We start from the raw sequence: 17,695 nt of genomic DNA on the forward strand, positions 1-17,695 counted from the left end.
CCATTGTTACTTAAAACTTCCATTGTTACCTAACACCGCCATTGTTACTTAAAACTTCCATTGTTGATGGAAGTGTTAAGCCTTAATCCTGTCTTTCTCCCCCCAGGAGGAATTTCGAAAAATCCCTTCTTAGTGTGCGTTTTCGTGACGTACCCTATCTATGTACCAAATTTCAACTTTCAACTCCTAACCGTTTGGGCTCTGCACTTATTATTATCATCATCAACCCGTCTCGATTATATTATAGATTTATGGTAAATACAATCATTTCTTTTATATGAGCATTTATGATAAATATAATGTACATAAAATAGAATTTTTTTTATACTTTTAATCAGATGTCAATGAACTTTTATTTCATATACATTGTGCATAACTTGATAGTCTTATCCAGACACTAGTGGTCGTGGGTTCATGCTCTGCCAGTGGACTGGCCACATGGAGTTTTCTTTACATTAGTAACATCTGAATAGGGGCCCGTTTCCCATAAAAGACCTCCCATCAATAGATTGCCAATGTCTCACATTGCCATAAATGAATAAAACCAAACTTTATCATTCAATAAAATTTAGTTATATCCATGTTAGGATATTTCTACTTTCCTGGCTGTTATAGAAAAGTATGGCGATTGAGAAATGCAAAATTTAACCTATGTTTTGGCACTTCGCAGGCGAAAAATTGCAAAAGAAAAGACCTTACAAAATTCTGTGTGTGTTTGCATCTATTTTGTATTATATCCCAGGATGAAATGAACCAAATATTTTAAATTTGGCAGGGTTGTTCCTATATATTTAGGTTATTGATGATATTAAATTTTGGTCAAAAGTCAAGGGGATGGAGAGATGATAAAGAGGTCTTTGACTTGTATCTCAAACAGGTCAGACAATGAAAATTTCTCTCATTATTACCATTTACAATTTGTCTAGCAACTCACTTCTACCCCCAAATAATGCTTTTGCCTTTCTACAATATTTAAAAAATAATAATTTCTATAAGAGATGATGCCCCACACAATTTTAACTTGAATATTTTTTTTTTGCAAACTAGAAACACTTATTGTAATTCAAACAAATTACAGTTTAGATTATTTACAAAAATTAAATTAAATTTTTGAGTCTATCTTTTAATCCCTTATACACCACCACAGAATTAAGCAGTTTAAAAGTGGATACAAATAATATGGTGAGAAGAATTCTTTGTGTTTTTTATGTAAAAGTGTCAGAACCTACAAGAAAAGGCTGGCACTTGATCTCTCTTAACATTGTGGAGTTTTCTACCGATTTTTTACCTTTGTTTAAGAAGTGTTCTTCAAGGCAATTTTAGACTGTTACTTCTGTGGTGGTGTATAAGGGATTAAAAGTAGACTATTTACAAAAATTAAATTAAATTTTTGAGTCTATAATTTCAATTATGAAGAAAATACATCCTGAGTTATCACAAAAATTGTACTCGTTTTAAGCTTTTATTATTATTTAAATTTTTTATTGTAGTATAGTTGAAAATTTTTTAACTTCCTTCCTGGTCTCTTAACCACTTGTATAACTCTCCCAGCAATATACAAGAAGATCCTTTTCCAGCTTGTTATGATGCACATAAGTTTTCATTAATAATAAATTTTGATAACAACAATTAATAAAAAGAAATCAAAATAAAATTAATATTTGAATATAAATATGAAGACAATATAATTTTAAAAATTGTTTTATTGATAGCTGACAAATAAATACATTTAGTTGAGAAAAAATTAAGATCTAAATTTTACTATTTTCTGATTGATTAACATGTACTGTACAGTACATAATACCTAAATAATATCAACTTTTAACTTGTAAAAAGTCAAGTTTATCTGTAATTAAAAGTATATCAATTAGTTATTTTAACTTTTATATTAAATTATAATGTACAATATAATAATATATCAGTGTCAGTAAATGTATGTACACCCCATGCACACTTGTCATAAATGGTAAGAAAAGCAGAATCATGTGTTTAGTAAAAAGTTTTTGTACTGTACAAATTGCAATGTAATATATCTGAGCTATGCTCTACAACATAAAAATACTGTAATAGGCATCTTGATGTATGCCTGAAAACACATTCTGCTCAAAACATGGTAGGAATAGACCTACATGTATCCTACACTTGTGTGTAATTATCACTTTGTTGTTTTTTTTCTGGCATACATGTTGGCAACTTGTTTAGGTTTCAATGTGAAGTAGACACAGCAATGATCTTGTGGAATGTTGGCCCACATTTCTTGAAGTATCATCTTATGCTCATCTTTTGTTCAGAGCTTGTATTTTTGCACCTTTTTGAGGACACATCACAGCTCTGATTTGGTTCAGATCGGGAGAATTTGGGACTAACTCCAGGACTTGGATCCAATTTTAGTGATGCCGACCAGTGGAGTATGTGGTTTTGTAAGATCTTATTGGAAGATTGTATCTTTTCCATAAAAAGACAAAATTCTGATGTAAAATTTCCTTATATCATTGTGCATAAACAGTTCCATCATATGGAACAAAATCATCAATGCCAGAATATCCAAAACATCTCCACTCTTAACCCTGTGGCTGGAAACTTGACTTCTTGCTTTGCACAATTTTGGTTGAGTTTGTCATTGGGCTGTCCAATGACACACTGCCTGATATTTCCTTATAGGACTTGGAAAGAGTGACTTGTCAGAGGCCCACCAGTGGCCAAGTGGTTCCGCTCCCTGAACACTGGGAGTTTGGTCATAGGTTTGTGCCTTGCCAGGATGAGCTGGGCAGTTATCCTTAAAAAGACCTCCCGGAAGGCATTCCCCTAGGCAGATCACCCAAGTGTTACATTGTCGTAACTTAACTAAACAAACAAACAAACAAGATTTGTCAGATCAAACAACCCTCTGCCATTCAGTTTCCTGGACAGGTGGTACCTGGCCAATGCAAACTGATATTAACAAGAGCTTCTGCTTACTCTTTTATGAGCTGTTACTCATGCCATGTAGTCTGTTGTTAGCAGTTTGGATAGTCTATGCATTTCTGCCACAATTTTGCTGCCTCCATGAATGGCCAGTTTTTCATGACAAGATTATGAAAAAATTAATCTTTCCTGGTAGTACTCAGTAGTCATTGGCTGTCTACCATTACTCCATCCAGACATGATAGAACTAATTTCCTTGCAGTATATGTGAATGTTCTGATAGTAGACATATCCAGTTCTTGAAAAATTTGCCACATAGCCACTCTATTTCTGGAGGATCTGCTTATGTATCGGCAATCCTAACTTTTCTCTTGCCATTGTTTCGAGTTCTGAACAATGCAGAAACAGCACCAAATGTTATACTGACATTTGTTTACGAAGTAACAATTATACAAGGCACACAAAGAAGCCAAAAATTTGCATGTCTATGTCCAGCCAAGCATTGGTTGCAACTGCAGGGTATATATAAATTTGTTGCCTGTATGTTTTGAGTGAAATATTGTTTCCAAGAATACATCAAAATGTCTGTTACACACATGACTACATGACACGTTACACACACACTGTTACAGTGTGTGTGTCAATTTTTGTTGTAAAGCATAGCTCAGTGGAGTATTTTGTTTAATAAAAAGTTCTTGACACATTGCAAATAATTCTGTTTTTCATGCAAGTACATTTACTGCCACAGGTGAGGAATTTAAATCTCAAAAATTTTTTATAAAATAATGCCCGAAATAAAACTGTTAAATCTTATTATTATTATTTTTTTTGACTGCTAGAAATTTTAAAAATGATTTTCAGCTAAATATTTAATTACAATTTTTGATCCCGCTGTTAAAAATTAAATAAATATATGCACATTTAGCACATTTAATATCTATTGCTGTGCTTATTTAGACAATATCATAAATTTAACTTAAGTTTGAATGTTTTTTTTAACTTTGTATAAAGTTATTACAATATTTTTTGAAATCTTTTACAAACATTACAAGAATACTTTCTCTGTTACCTTGTATTTTTAAACTATGATAAAATTAAAAATAAATTTAGTTATTCATATATTCAAAAGTTAGATATTTTTACAAGCAGATATTATTATTATTAATTTTTCTAGATTTTAAATAATAAATGCAAATAGAAGTCAGTTACAAAAATTTGACTGAAAATAATTATAAAAATAAAATTTTTAAATCAAATGTTTTCTAGGATTGTATATAGACCAATATTTTCTAATAAATTATATTACGTTACATTAGTTGATGATAATTTATGATTGACTCCATAACATTTTTCAGTCGTGTAACTTATGAAGATCTAGAAGTTATTGCTCCATATCGTCCAACAAAATTTCTCTCCAGGCCTCTTGCAGAGATGAAGGCTGTAGAAGTTAGTTGTTTTTATTTTATTTTATTTAAATTTTATTAACTGCAATAAATAAATTTTAATTACTACCTTCTAGAGTCCTGCTGACAGAGGTGTAGTAATACAAATTTTTGAAAGTGTTTACAGATTTGTTTTAGGCTCTTTTGCTGGAGGTAGGTTTCTAGAAAAAAAATTTTCAGTTTATAATAATAAGTTTAATGATACATTGAGATTATTTTGAAATTCTAGTTAGTAAATTAATCTACAAGTTTAATTAAATATATTTTAAACATTAATCTGTTGAGATTGAGTGTGTTTCAAGAAAATAACAAATCTATTTTTAGTGGCATATTAAGCATTATATAATAAAGATGCATGAAAATGAGATATTTTTCAGGCTTGTGGAGTCTGTAGAATGATCCACCAACTCCTCCTCCCACTTCTAAATAATTTAAAATATTTTTTGATTATATTAAATCAGAATGGAATTTCATCACTACCAGGTGAATTGTCGGGCTTTCCTCTCAAAACTGAAAAAACTTACCTTTTCACAGGATTTTTCATTATCATTACCATCATCATCATTTTCAATCACACATTGACATACAATATTTTTTCCATCTATGATTATAGTATTCAAAAACACTAGATTTAACCAGTCACCTTAGCAATTTTCTAAACTTTTATTGTTAATCATATAATCAGCTAACAGTGAATGCATTTGAATATAAATTTCTGAAAAGAATATCAACAATAATTAAAGAAAGGTCATGAAGTAGGGGAATATAATGCAAGATAGGGGTTAACATTCCTGTTAAGAGCTTAATATAAAATACAGATAACCCCCGTATAACACAGCGCTTCTATAGCACGGATTCACTCTAACACAGTTTGAGAATTGGGAACATCCCCGTATAACATGGTGCTTTTATAGCATGGGTTCACTCTAACACGGTTCGGGAATTGGGTAAAACCCTCGTACAACATGAAATGTAATAAAGGGTGCGTTCTTTTATATCTCTGCGCGAGCATTCTAATTGTTTTTGTGGCTACTTTGAATGCTCTTTCAACAAATAATCCATTTAATGGTTAAATTTTACAATTGAGACCCTTTTGCCTCTAAAAGCTCATTTTAGAATTATAGATTCCTCCATCACGATACTCTCGATAGTGCGGTCACCACCCCCTTTCTTTCACGTCATTCCTAAATGCCTACAAACAGCAGCACACTCCCGTTGCAGAGTGACCGCTATTAACGAACGCAACCAAAAACTGTTACCCGTTGATGATGCTCATGCTGAGATCATCATATAGGATGAATAATCATCTGGTAAAATATTTACTTAAATAAGTATTTTACCTATGAAAAAAAATGAATAATAAATCTGATTTAAATAAAGATTTAACAGCATGTTTTTTAATTTTTGGAATCTAACCCCCCCTTTTCGCACTAGTTCTTTGTTTCGCATAACACGGCAATTTTTTGGAACGTAACTACCGTGTTATATGGGGGTTACCTGTATGTAATAAAAAAAAAAAGATTTATAGTTGGTTCATTTTACCACTTTGACTCCTGTAGTGACAAATTTGTTTCTGTTTCTGACTCAGAGTTGTGGGGTCAGGTATTTTTCTTAATTATTTTGTTATACAAAGTGTTCATTTTAACATTTATCCAGATACAAAGAGATCTTTTTAACATTTTATGAATATAAGCATATGGTGCATTAGTTCCACTGTGATGTTTCTAGTAAAATTAATTATTTCACTGAAAAAAAGGGGTGTATAAACTGCATGACAATTCCAAGGCAATACATAAATTTGCCTTGTCTCTCCGAAGCAAAAAGATAAAAACCAACAATGCATAATTAAAAGGTTTATTTTGCTACAGTATTTCTATTTGTTTAAATTTATATTACCAATGTAGATGGTTGAGAGTAGCATTATGGGTGTCACTGCGGCACTGCTGGGGTATGTGTCCATAAACAAATGCTTTTAAGTGACTCTGCAGGAAAAACCCAGCAGGCTCAGGTCTTGCTATAGAACAGTATTGTGTTGTCTTATCTATAGGTTGTGAAATCATTCTGATGCACTGGCATGCCATCCTACTGATATCACATAACCAATGACAAGTCAAGTCATTCATCTACCATCATGTGTAAGATGCTAAGATAGTGATTGTTAGTCCATGTACTATTGATGAGTACAGAATCATACTTACTCTAGGTATAATACCAGACATTTAGTGTAAATATATACTTGATTTTGCATATTTTATGTGCATTGTAAAACATTTGCTGCCTAGTGGTGCATGTTATTGCAGTTACATGTTTTTTCTCCAGAATGAAGTGCTCAAGCAGTTGTGGTGTGTCTTGGCATAAATTCAACATTATATTGCACCTGTTTCAAATTGCAGTTGGATAGGTGTATGGTAGCATGGGAAGCCATCTCACATGATAGTTGGTCACCCTTACTAATGGTACAGAGGTCAGAGAAACTGTTCTGTTCTTGTGTTGTCTATCACAATAGGATGCTTATCTGCACACAGCTAGTGTTCCTTTATCACACACGTATTCAGACGAGAAAATAATTATACAAGATGCTAAAGATTCCTTTAACTTGTATCATTATTGTAATACTAGAAATTTCCCCATTAAGCATGACAGAATAATTTTTATGAGAAAGTAGATATTGAAGAATTGGGAGGAGTAGATATTTCAAGAAATTCAAATCAAGAAATTCAAAAAGAGTTGCTAATATTTTTACAAATTAAGTAGTTATACTATCTGTTGTAACATAAAGAGCAAAAAAACAAAATTTCACCTGGAGTGGACAAGGTAGGAGGAGTTATAGAGAATTCACTTATATATATATACACACACACACACACACAGATTTTAATATAAAGGCCTAAATCTTTCTTTATAAAAATTTCTTTATATACTACATTCTGAGTAAACATACTATTGTCTTTTAAACTATTTCCTTGCTGTGTTCCTTTAGTAATAGACGCCTTATTATTATTTTGATGATTAATGCTGTTTCTGTGGCCCTTGACAAAGCCATTTCTTAATTCTGCATTGATAAAACAAAGCTAAATTGTATCTACATTAGATGAGCGATAGCACTTTCTAAATAATGGGCTTGTTAGATTGTTACTTCTGATTGGATAATCGAACGTCATGTGGTCACTATGGAAAGATTTTTTAAAAATTTGTTATAGAAGTGACATGATGCAGCTATCATTTTAAATTCAATGAAGCAATTTTAAATATTTTGGAAAATGGCATATTTTAAACTTACAACTTAGGGAAATTTCCTTGTCAAGTATGAACTAAGAGAGGTCACTGACTTCACTGCAATATAAGTGTGATCACTGATCCAAAATCAATAAAACGTTTATTCTATAGCTAATATTTCTGCAAAATAAGTAGCCTATACTTTCTGTCAGGACATAAAGCAAATGTAAGCAAAATTTCATTTGGATTGGACAAGAATTGCAAGAGTTATAAGGAATTCACACACAGATGATGGCTTTTATATTAGTAATTGTAATCACTTACTACCATCATCCTTACATTGACTCTTGCAAAGTTTCATTTAACTCCTCTGTGTTGAACTTTTTTTGTAAGTAAGTATATTTCCTAGTAATGATTGAAAAAAGTCAACATTTAGCTGTTTTTTTTACCTCTTATGTAAAAATAGTTGTTAAAATTTTGTTTAGAAAGATCAATTATGCTTCTTTATATACAAATGTTAAAATATAGATTTCTGAAAAAAAAACAATAAGAAATTACTTTTATAATTTAATATGTTATAAATTATTCTTAATGTATAACAACTCTCAATAAATCTTACATATCTGTATTTTTCCTCATTAGCTGCTGGTGCTACTGTAGTTTACCCAATCGATCTTGTGAAAACGAGAATGCAGAATCAGCGAACTGGTTCGTACATTGGGGAGCTAATGTATAGAAACAGTATAGACTGTGCTAAAAAGGTTATAAGACACGAAGGTATTTTTGGCCTCTACAGGGGTTTAATGCCACAGCTTGTAGGTGTGTGTCCAGAAAAGGCCATTAAATTAACTGTATGTATTATTTTATATTGACAGTTTAGATATTATAAATAACAATTAAGATTTTTTCAAAAATTGACAATTTTCCATATTGATTTTTAGTTTTATAAATCAAAAATATGGTTATACAGTGGGTGATCGGTTAACGAACATAATCTGTTCCAAGACTTTGTTCGCGCTCTGAATTGTTCGTCAACTGATTAGAATGAATTAATCAAATTCCCATAAAAACCTATGGTAAATTGAGAGAGACCCTAAAAAATATATACTTTCTTACTACATTTATTTATATGTAATAATAAAAATACATATATACACAGTCTTGCATTTTTATTAGTCATGTTTTTTTCTGTTTGTGGTCGTTAAAGAATCTATCTAATGTCGATTGCTTTTCTCTCCAAGATTTTTCAGAAGTAATTCATAGCATTGTAATTGTAAAGATCCCTAAGACTATTAACCTCAATCTGGTTTGGATGCCATTCTAAGACCATCGTTCTGACATCATCCCACTTCTTCAAAAGATGTTTAATAGCAGATATCGGCATTAATTAATCCTTTTTTCAGAAGAAAACATATCTCCCGAGTTTCTTGGTGTTCTTCATTCAAGAGTTATTTGGTATTCTTCTGTCATCAGATCCATTTCTGGTTCCATTACGAGCTCTTCAATGTTCTTTATTTCTCAGATGTGATTTTTGTTACTCCTTAAGCTGCTTGAGTCTTTTCGATAATACTGTATCTTTCTTAGACAAGATTGAACTGTGGCCAACTGTAGATCTGTTTAAGCCATACTGCCTAGCAACATCAGACATCCTCTGTCCACTCTCTACTTTTGCTATGATACTCTCATCTTTCGAAAATAAAAACCCACACAAAACTTAACAAGTGTCTGCCCAACAGTCTCCTGAATACTGTAAAATAATTGTTTGTCAGAAAAATAAAAGGCTGGAATTACATTGGATAGTATTCCTCTAAACTTTGAAACTCTCCCATCAGTATATACTGGGTTGAGCATCAATGTCTCCTGTGCTCTGAAAAGTTTTGAATTGTTGCTTGAAGACAAAGGAAGACCAATTGGTATTCATTATTTTATGTCGTTTCTTCTTGTGTTTGTTCTGACAACAAACACGTGTTCGTTGTCTGATCACCTACTGTATAACAATTTTTTGTAATATTTTCAGTATACTAAATGTAATATTTAAAAAAATATTTCTAATGTTTTCAGTGGACAACAATATTATTATTATTTGCTGAAATAAATATGAATTAAATATATAGGGTTATCAAAAGAACACCCAGATTTCAAAAACTTGCATTTAATAGTAATCAACTGTTAAAATGTTAAGAAAAATTTCAGGAAATTTTTCTTTATTTGGTAGGTTTTTGTGCATGTCATTTGTTTCCCAGTAGACATTGAAACGGTATTTGATCTTGTGCCATATCTGGAGTTAGATAAGGTAGCAGCAGCTATTGCAGTGGTAAGGTGTTGGAGATTTGGGAAGCAATACTAAACAGTCACGACAACAGTTGGTGTGAAAAGATTTAAGCTACTTAACATCAACAATCATTTCTAACTAACGTTCAGCCTAGAGTGATACTCAACTACACCTTTACCATTCTTGTTAAGTTTGTATACAGTTGTTCACCTTAAGATGAACACACAAATTGTAACGTCGTACGTGCGTCACTGATAGTGAAAATTGACCAATCAGAAATGAGGATCTTGTTAATTATAAAGACATTATATTTGCTGTAAATGATATAATTCTATTTTATTGAAACATAGGCAAGATTATTACTTTTGTTTTAAACTATATTGTTTTATAAGTATATATTCAATAATTGTCTAGACTCAAAATGTAGCTCACACCAACCTTTCAGTAAACAAGAGTAGTCAACAAAACTTTTGTTTATAACAAGAATACTGCAAGGTTCAGTATTGCATTTCTTGCCGATTGTTTGTTAAGAGAAACAAGTACATTGTGACGTCGCTTAACGACAGTACCCAGTATCACCACCCTGGTCTTCTGGAGTCCGGGCTTCCAATTCCAATTGGAAGGAATGAACCTTTCACCTGTATCTTGCACTGATATGCATTTTTAGTGGGGATATTTGAAGAGCATTAGATATGCTTAAAAAGATTAGAGATCTCCAACACCTAACAATATCATTGCATCGGCTGCTTGAAATCCTAACTCCAGACATCATTTAATGAAGTAAGAGAAAAAATGAATGATAATATCAATGATATTCTTAAGTTTAAGGATTCTTGTTATATATAAAGATACTGCATTAGTGCAACACACATTAAATCTTGTCATTAAAATATGGATTTATTTTTGAAGTAATTAACAAAACATTTTCAATTCTTTGTGTTGATTTTAACAATGTTAATAGACTGTTAAGGCAAAGAACTAATAGAAGAATCAACTTTAAGTGTGTGTTTTTGTGCAGATTTCTAAGGTGGATGTTTAAGTTTCAAAACAAATTTAACTATTAAATTATAGCATTTTTGTATTAAAATATTATTTCATTTCTTTTTGCCTAATAAATATCACATCTTTGTTGATTGTAGATGAATGATTTTGTTCGTGACAAAATGACAAATGAAAAAGGTGAAATAAAACTTCTACATGAAATTTTAGCTGGAGGTTGCGTAAGTACTTCATTTCTGCTGATATCATCCTAATGAGGAAAAATCAAATATGGTCAAAAATTTATAGTAATAATAATTTGTAAACTTACTCAATGCTTGTAGATAAAATTTTTATCTTTTTTCTAGGCTGGTGCATCTCAAGTAATGTTCACAAATCCTTTAGAAATAGTGAAAATTAGGTTGCAAGTTGCAGGGGAAATAGCAGTAACTCATAAAGTTAGTGCAATTTCAGTCATTAAAGATCTTGGACTAATAGGTTTATATAAGGTAAGAGATGTTAGTCATTAAATTTTAATAATTTAATAAATTTGTAAAACACGAATTTTGATCACATAATTAGGGTGCTAGAGCCTGTTTTCTTCGTGACATTCCTTTTTCTGCCATCTACTTCCCCGTCTACGCTCATTCGAAATTGACTTTTGCCGACGAGAACGGACACAACGGTGCCGGCTCTCTGTTGCTGTCGGCATGTGTTGCGGGTAATTTTTTATGTCGGTCGCATGCGAGTAATATTCAATCGGTAACATCCCCGACCATCAACCTTATTTTCTAGGTGTTCCTGCTGCCTATTTGGTAACTCCAGCCGACGTAATCAAAACTAGACTGCAAGTTCAAGCTAGAAAAGGTCAGACGACTTATTATGGTGTATTTGATGCAGTCCGTAAGATATGGAAAGAAGAAGGTGGTAGTGCTTTTTGGAAAGGCGGAATCGGTATAAGTTGAGCTTGCTCAGTTTTATGTGAATACTTTTATAAAACTGCTTAGTAGATTAATTTTAACAATTAATTTTCTATTACAAAAGTAGATTTAGTTTCTGACAGTGTTAATGCATTTATTTTGAAAGCTTATTCATTTACTTGCTAGAATTGTAGTTATACTAGTAATTAATTTCATTAACAGAATAGTAAATTTGCCATTTATGCTTAAAAATGAACTTGCAGCATTTATGGTAAAGTATGCAACAGCCAGATTTTGTCATACTTGATAAAGTATGTTTAACATTTGAAATTTTTCAGCACGTGTGCTTCGTTCTGCACCCCAGTTTGGTTTTACTCTGTTGACGTACGAAATTTTGCAGAGATTGTTCTTTATTGATTTTGGTGGCAGGTAAAAAATTTTTCTCTTACTAAAATGTATTTTTACTACTTCATACAGTTATAAACTATAATAAATATTTGCAACAGGAGACCTACCGGATCACAAGTCAAAGTTCCAGTTCAGACCGGCGAAATACGTTCTCACAATCCGGATCACATCGGAGGCTACCGTCTGGCTCTGGCCACCTTCAATGGAATGGAATCGAAGTTCGGTCTCTTCCTGCCAAAATTCAGTCGACCCGCAAAAGCCTAGTAAAAGGCATCGCCGGTTTAGAAAAATCATCACTCGTTCATTCTCCCAACATCGTGCTAGTATCAAAATAGTCATAACATAGGAAGAAATTTATTAGAATGCCTAAATGAAGAACATCTATGATGCAAGACTTAACAGAGTATTGAAGTATCCATTTGGGTTCATTGCCTCATGTAAATGCCACATCCTCATAAACTTGCAGACTTATCCAGAGAAGGGAAAAAATTTTGGCAGCTACACAATTAAGAAGCTTCTTTGTATATAAACTTCGTAGTCTCCCAACAAATTATGTTCAAATTGCCTGTTTATTCTCGTAACGAGCGCACGAATTCTTTTGTGGAAGCCATACCACGACAATCATTTCAAACCCAACAAAGGTAGTCGTTTGTTTAAACAATTTTAGGTATATTATACAATCGAGTAAGTGTTTGCTATATTTGGTGCCGTTAGAATTAGAATATATTTAGCAATAGACAAATTTGTTTCATGGCATCGAGCGTGAAGTTTACTTTTGGATGACAATAGTTGTAGTTTCGCCGTAATTATTTACGGTCGTAAGTGGAAAATTTTGTTTCATTAATCAAATCGTCGAAGTGGATTAGCGGCCGACCTAGGCCAAATTGCATCTAGTCAAGTTTTTGAATATTAGGAGACATATTTATATTTAGATGTTGAAGTATTAGTTGCACAAATTTTATTTCGCAAAGCATTTGTCTGTATGTTAGGATATTTAGATTACTAAATATCCTAGACACTAATTTATGTAATCAGAAATGTTTAATTCTGTTAAACAGAGTGATATTGTTAAGTTTAAATTATTGTTTTTAATTAGTTCTACAGGATCTTTACCAAAATAATATAACAATTTTTCTGCCAATTTTCACTCTAAATCTGTTTCTGCTATACCAATAGTGCCTGTAGCTGTCTTTTGTTAAAAAATTGTAAAAATCTTGTACAGGTTTTGAATTAAATTGTTATGGACAAAACTCTCCATCTAACTTTTTGCCAGAGGTAACACGGAACCCAAATTTCCACATTTACCGTAGTATGAAGCTAATTTTCTTTAAAGCAGACTTCCCAATGGAGTCAACCAGCAAATTAGTACATATTGTACGCATACATAGATATTTATCTAAATAATTCAGCAATAGTCATTTAAAAATTCTTGAAAATGTTTTCATCTATCACCTATATCAATACACATACATACAAGGGTTGATACACGAAAAAGGTCGGGTTAGTTTGATGGGATGGTGGCAACAAGAAACCTGCCCATGTTCAGGTTATACAAACGTGAAGGAAATCCAGAAAACTCCTCACAACCACCCGGCATTTGATGGTTTTATCTGCTCGGCCACCGTCGGACCGAAATAGGTCGGGAACCCCCGCATTAATTAAATGTAAGAGCTAGTCCTATACCGGGCCAAATTTGGCACGAGTTTAAAATATTTGGTCTCGAGATGTATGAAATTAAATCCCGTCTCCAACTGTGAAGTTAGTAATCCAAATAAAAACACCAGAGATGTAAAATAATTGCACCAAGAAAAAACTTAAGACAGTTTAGAAGTCAAATTTTTACTTTCCCGACCCTGTTATATAAGAGAGGGAAAGTAGGACTCGCGATCAAAAAAATTTATAAATTTTAATAAAATATCGTAACAGACGTTGCCGGAAAAGTTAAGCAACTCGCTGCTGTATTTTTTCTTAGGAATTTTCTTTGCTCGAGATAAGCGCGGCACTCGGAAGCGATTTGTAGAAAACAATAATACATCTAACGTCTTCCAAGCGCCGAATTTATCGTCACCAAAGAAAACTCCCAACAATGCAGTCTGGACATTTAATTATGATAATTTAGATAACGGTCCTTCTGGACCGTTTTCTAAATTGTCATAATTATTTTATATGTCCAATGTGTTTGCTTGGGTAAAAAGGATTAATAGAAAAAGTTTTTCTATTTATAAAATGACCTACTTCATAGTTTTCGTTTATTCTCGTTAACAAAACACTAAAGGTTATAAGGAAAAAAGTTCCGCGTGTGTTTTGAAAGGACTCGGTTCGAATAAACACCTTTCCAGCGAGGACCGATTTATGGTCTCTCCTCTATATCAAAAATAATGCGCGGGACAACATTGGAAACGTATTTGCATTAACAAAAAGCGGGTAACCAAAATCGAGTTACACACACGTGACGCTGGTGTGTCAACTATACCCATTAATTAAATGCTGCCACTGCACTTTTGTAAATGAAAAACCTCGTTTTTCGACTCAGACATTCGTTCTGAATGTTTACGAGTCTAACAGCTGGGATACAGGGCCGGCCTTCTCTATAAAGGGGCCCGGGTGCAAGAAACTATTTGGGTCCTACATTTTTTGTAAAATAAAAAAAATTACAAACACAAACATATATTAATGCATGTTTATTTAAAGCGTGATTTTGTTCTTGCTAATACATGAATTACTTGAGGAAAATTATAATTTTTGCAATTTCGTTTGTTCAATGCTTAATATAGCAATTGCATTAAGCGTTCTGCACACATGCTGGATCGAAATAATTCTTTATTAATTTTAATTTGCTGAAAGAGCGCTCAGCACTTGCTATAGTAACTGGCAACGCAAAGAAAAGTTTTAACACAGTTAATACATTTAGAAATAACTCATTATAATTATTATTTAGTATGTATTGCATATGTCTTGTGTGTTATTTACATCTCTTTCATTCAAAATCAAATCCCGTAGCAAACCAATTTCCTGGAATAGGTTTTCATCTAGGGGAGATCCTTCTACTTTGGGACGCTTTTCTTTNACGGCCACAGTATTATTTCATTTCTTAACGCGGGCTATATGGTATTGAGATTTTTTTTTAAAAGTCGAATTTAGGTGGGGATTCTCGGGAGTTTCCCGAATCAAATAACAAAAACTAAACATTCGCATCACCGAGAATTAGTTTGAAGATTGTCGAAATTCAGAGATTACAATAATAATGTTTACGATAAAATGTACTTTTCGTCATACTGACAACGATAGGAATATTGTCGAGTTTTCTTGCGCATTCTTGACAATGTTAGGGCCCCCTCAATCGCGGGGCCCCGGTGCACAGCATCCGCCGCACCCCCCCCCGATGGCCGGCCCTGCTGGGATATATCTTCAATGAAAGTAATAGGAAAATATAATTTCGTGTTTGTCCGTATCGCCAGGGAGAAAGGCGATTTGTAGAAAATTTTGTTAGCGTTATTAGGCTAAACGGGATTTAATAGGAACAGTTCGACGCGATAATGCATTACTTGTATACGAAGGATGTAAATTTAACGAGTACAACATCCAAGTTAAATTATAAAATGATTGGGATACGAAATAATTGAACGAACAAACAATCTAAACGATTTGTATTGTAGAATAATAATAATTTGGCCAATTGTTGGACATCCGCATTCCGCATCTAAAAATGGCAGAAGAAATAGATCTTTTCCACGTCAAATGTCCGATTTGTCTGGATGTTTACGTCGACCCGATTACCCTGTCTTGCGGTCATCTCTACTGCAAGTCCTGTATCGAGAGTACAAGAAAAATCTGGAAAAACTGTCCGATGTGCCAAAATCCGATAGGAAAAATTAAAAAGAGAGACGATCGGGTCAAGGAGGTGAAGAACATCATGGCCACACATTACGCCATCTGCCATTCGTGTGGAGAAACAACTCTCTTATCCGGACTACGTGAACACGTGACAGCGTGCCAAAAGACTGCCAGAAATTCCAACAAGAGAACACCCGCTGGTGCGAAAATCATTCGATGCGCAATGTGCCAAAAGAAAATCGCGCCGAACGGACTGTTAAAGCGCCTGAAAAACAAGAATAGACGTGGACATTCGTTGATCTGTCCGAAGTGCGCTTTAAAAAATGCGATTAATTAAATCGAGATCGTGAAATATCATTTAAAATAGACGTCAACAAAATTTTCAATGTATAATTTTGAATACAATGCTTCGTTAGGCGAATCAAAATGAAAAATTCCTGAATTTTGAATCATTAAAATTTGATTTTATTATTATTTACGAATAATTTCTTTATTTGCAACAAATGATATAAACACGAGACTTACGTTTCGGATCCTTTATAGATCCGTTGGTGATAACGACTTTCTATATTTTATCAATTTTGCGGGAACAAAATAATTTGTCGATTCCGATGGAAACACGACGGCGGGTCACTCCCACCCAAATCCGCAACCCGTATATTTTCCCAACTCCATCTTTCGGCAGTTTTGGGACATCGAGATGCGCGTGCAAAAGAATTTTCCGTATTTAATTAAAATTCCCTTTCACCCAGCAATGGAGGAGTTTCCACCGGACGTTCGAAGGAAAGTAAGTAATATGCCGTGCAAATGGCGCGATAAGAGAAATTTTCTGATCATAATAAAATAAAATTCCGTAAATGTCTTTTAAGCGACCGATTAAAGATAAACACGGTAACGCTTAACGGAGACAACGTCTTTATAAGTAACGAGTCTACTTCCAAAGAATGCAATTATTACAAGCAAACCTACGGTTACAAGTGGAAAAAGGAATTTTAACAAGTGCTGGCAACACTTCTGGATCTGGAAAGCCTACCCCGCGCTCGGCTTTTTTCGCCCCGCGGACACCGAGGGGTCCACAGTAGCCGCCACGGATTCGGCCACGTCCCCGAAGACGATATACGGGTTATAAACCACCCCCGAAAAATTCCGGATTCGATCCTAGGAACCGGAGCGGAAGGCCAGTACCTAGGATAAATAAAAATTTATATTTCGGATCTTTTCGTTCGGATATCGCTTGTTTTTTGGTTAGCCATTGTGTTATTACTTCAAAGCCTAAAACAATGACGTACTGTACACTTCAATCGGGATGAATTTACTAGTGGCTTTTAGTCAAATCGTTATAAAAAGTGTTAATTGGCATAAATTTGAGCGTTTGTTATTCTCGATGACATTTCGAAAGAAAATCATTCGTTTCCATCCGATTGTACCCCTACAAGCACGAAATTAAGTTAAAGCTATAAAGGCGAAATAGCTCTATGCAGGGCCGGCCATCGGGGGGGTGCGGCGGATGCTGTGCATCGGGGCCCCGCGATTGAGGGGGCCCTAACATTGTCAAGAATGCGCAAGAAAACTCGACAATATTCCTATCGTTGTCAGTATGACGAAAAGTACATTTTATCGTAAACATTATTATTGTAATCTCTGAATTTCGACAATCTTCAAACTAATTCTCGGTGATGCGAATGTTTAGTTTTTGTTATTTGATTCGGGAAACTCCCGAG

The 17,695-nt window shown here is 33.5% G+C and overlaps 1 protein-coding gene across 1 annotated transcript in view; it reads left to right on the plus strand.

Annotated features, from left to right (window-relative positions):
- Window positions 1-13,390, plus strand: part of LOC111626386 (calcium-binding mitochondrial carrier protein Aralar1-like) — a 42,372-nt gene extending 28,982 nt beyond the window's left edge. Inside the window, exons 8-16 of the mRNA XM_023369742.1 lie at window positions 4,237-4,350; window positions 4,424-4,499; window positions 8,205-8,413; window positions 10,974-11,054; window positions 11,181-11,321; window positions 11,395-11,533; window positions 11,608-11,766; window positions 12,071-12,161; window positions 12,239-13,390. Of these exons, the coding sequence (XP_023225510.1) occupies window positions 4,237-4,350; window positions 4,424-4,499; window positions 8,205-8,413; window positions 10,974-11,054; window positions 11,181-11,321; window positions 11,395-11,533; window positions 11,608-11,766; window positions 12,071-12,161; window positions 12,239-12,404 (1,176 nt within the window). The 3' untranslated portion in view covers window positions 12,405-13,390. The remainder of the gene's footprint in view (window positions 1-4,236; window positions 4,351-4,423; window positions 4,500-8,204; window positions 8,414-10,973; window positions 11,055-11,180; window positions 11,322-11,394; window positions 11,534-11,607; window positions 11,767-12,070; window positions 12,162-12,238) is intronic.
- The last annotated feature ends 4,305 nt before the right edge of the window (window positions 13,391-17,695 follow it).

The sequence above is a fragment of the Centruroides sculpturatus genome, unplaced genomic scaffold, assembly GCF_000671375.1.
Source record: "Centruroides sculpturatus isolate CEXI.00-Female unplaced genomic scaffold, Cexi_2.0 scaffold400, whole genome shotgun sequence".
Lineage (NCBI taxonomy): Eukaryota > Metazoa > Arthropoda > Arachnida > Scorpiones > Buthidae > Centruroides > Centruroides sculpturatus.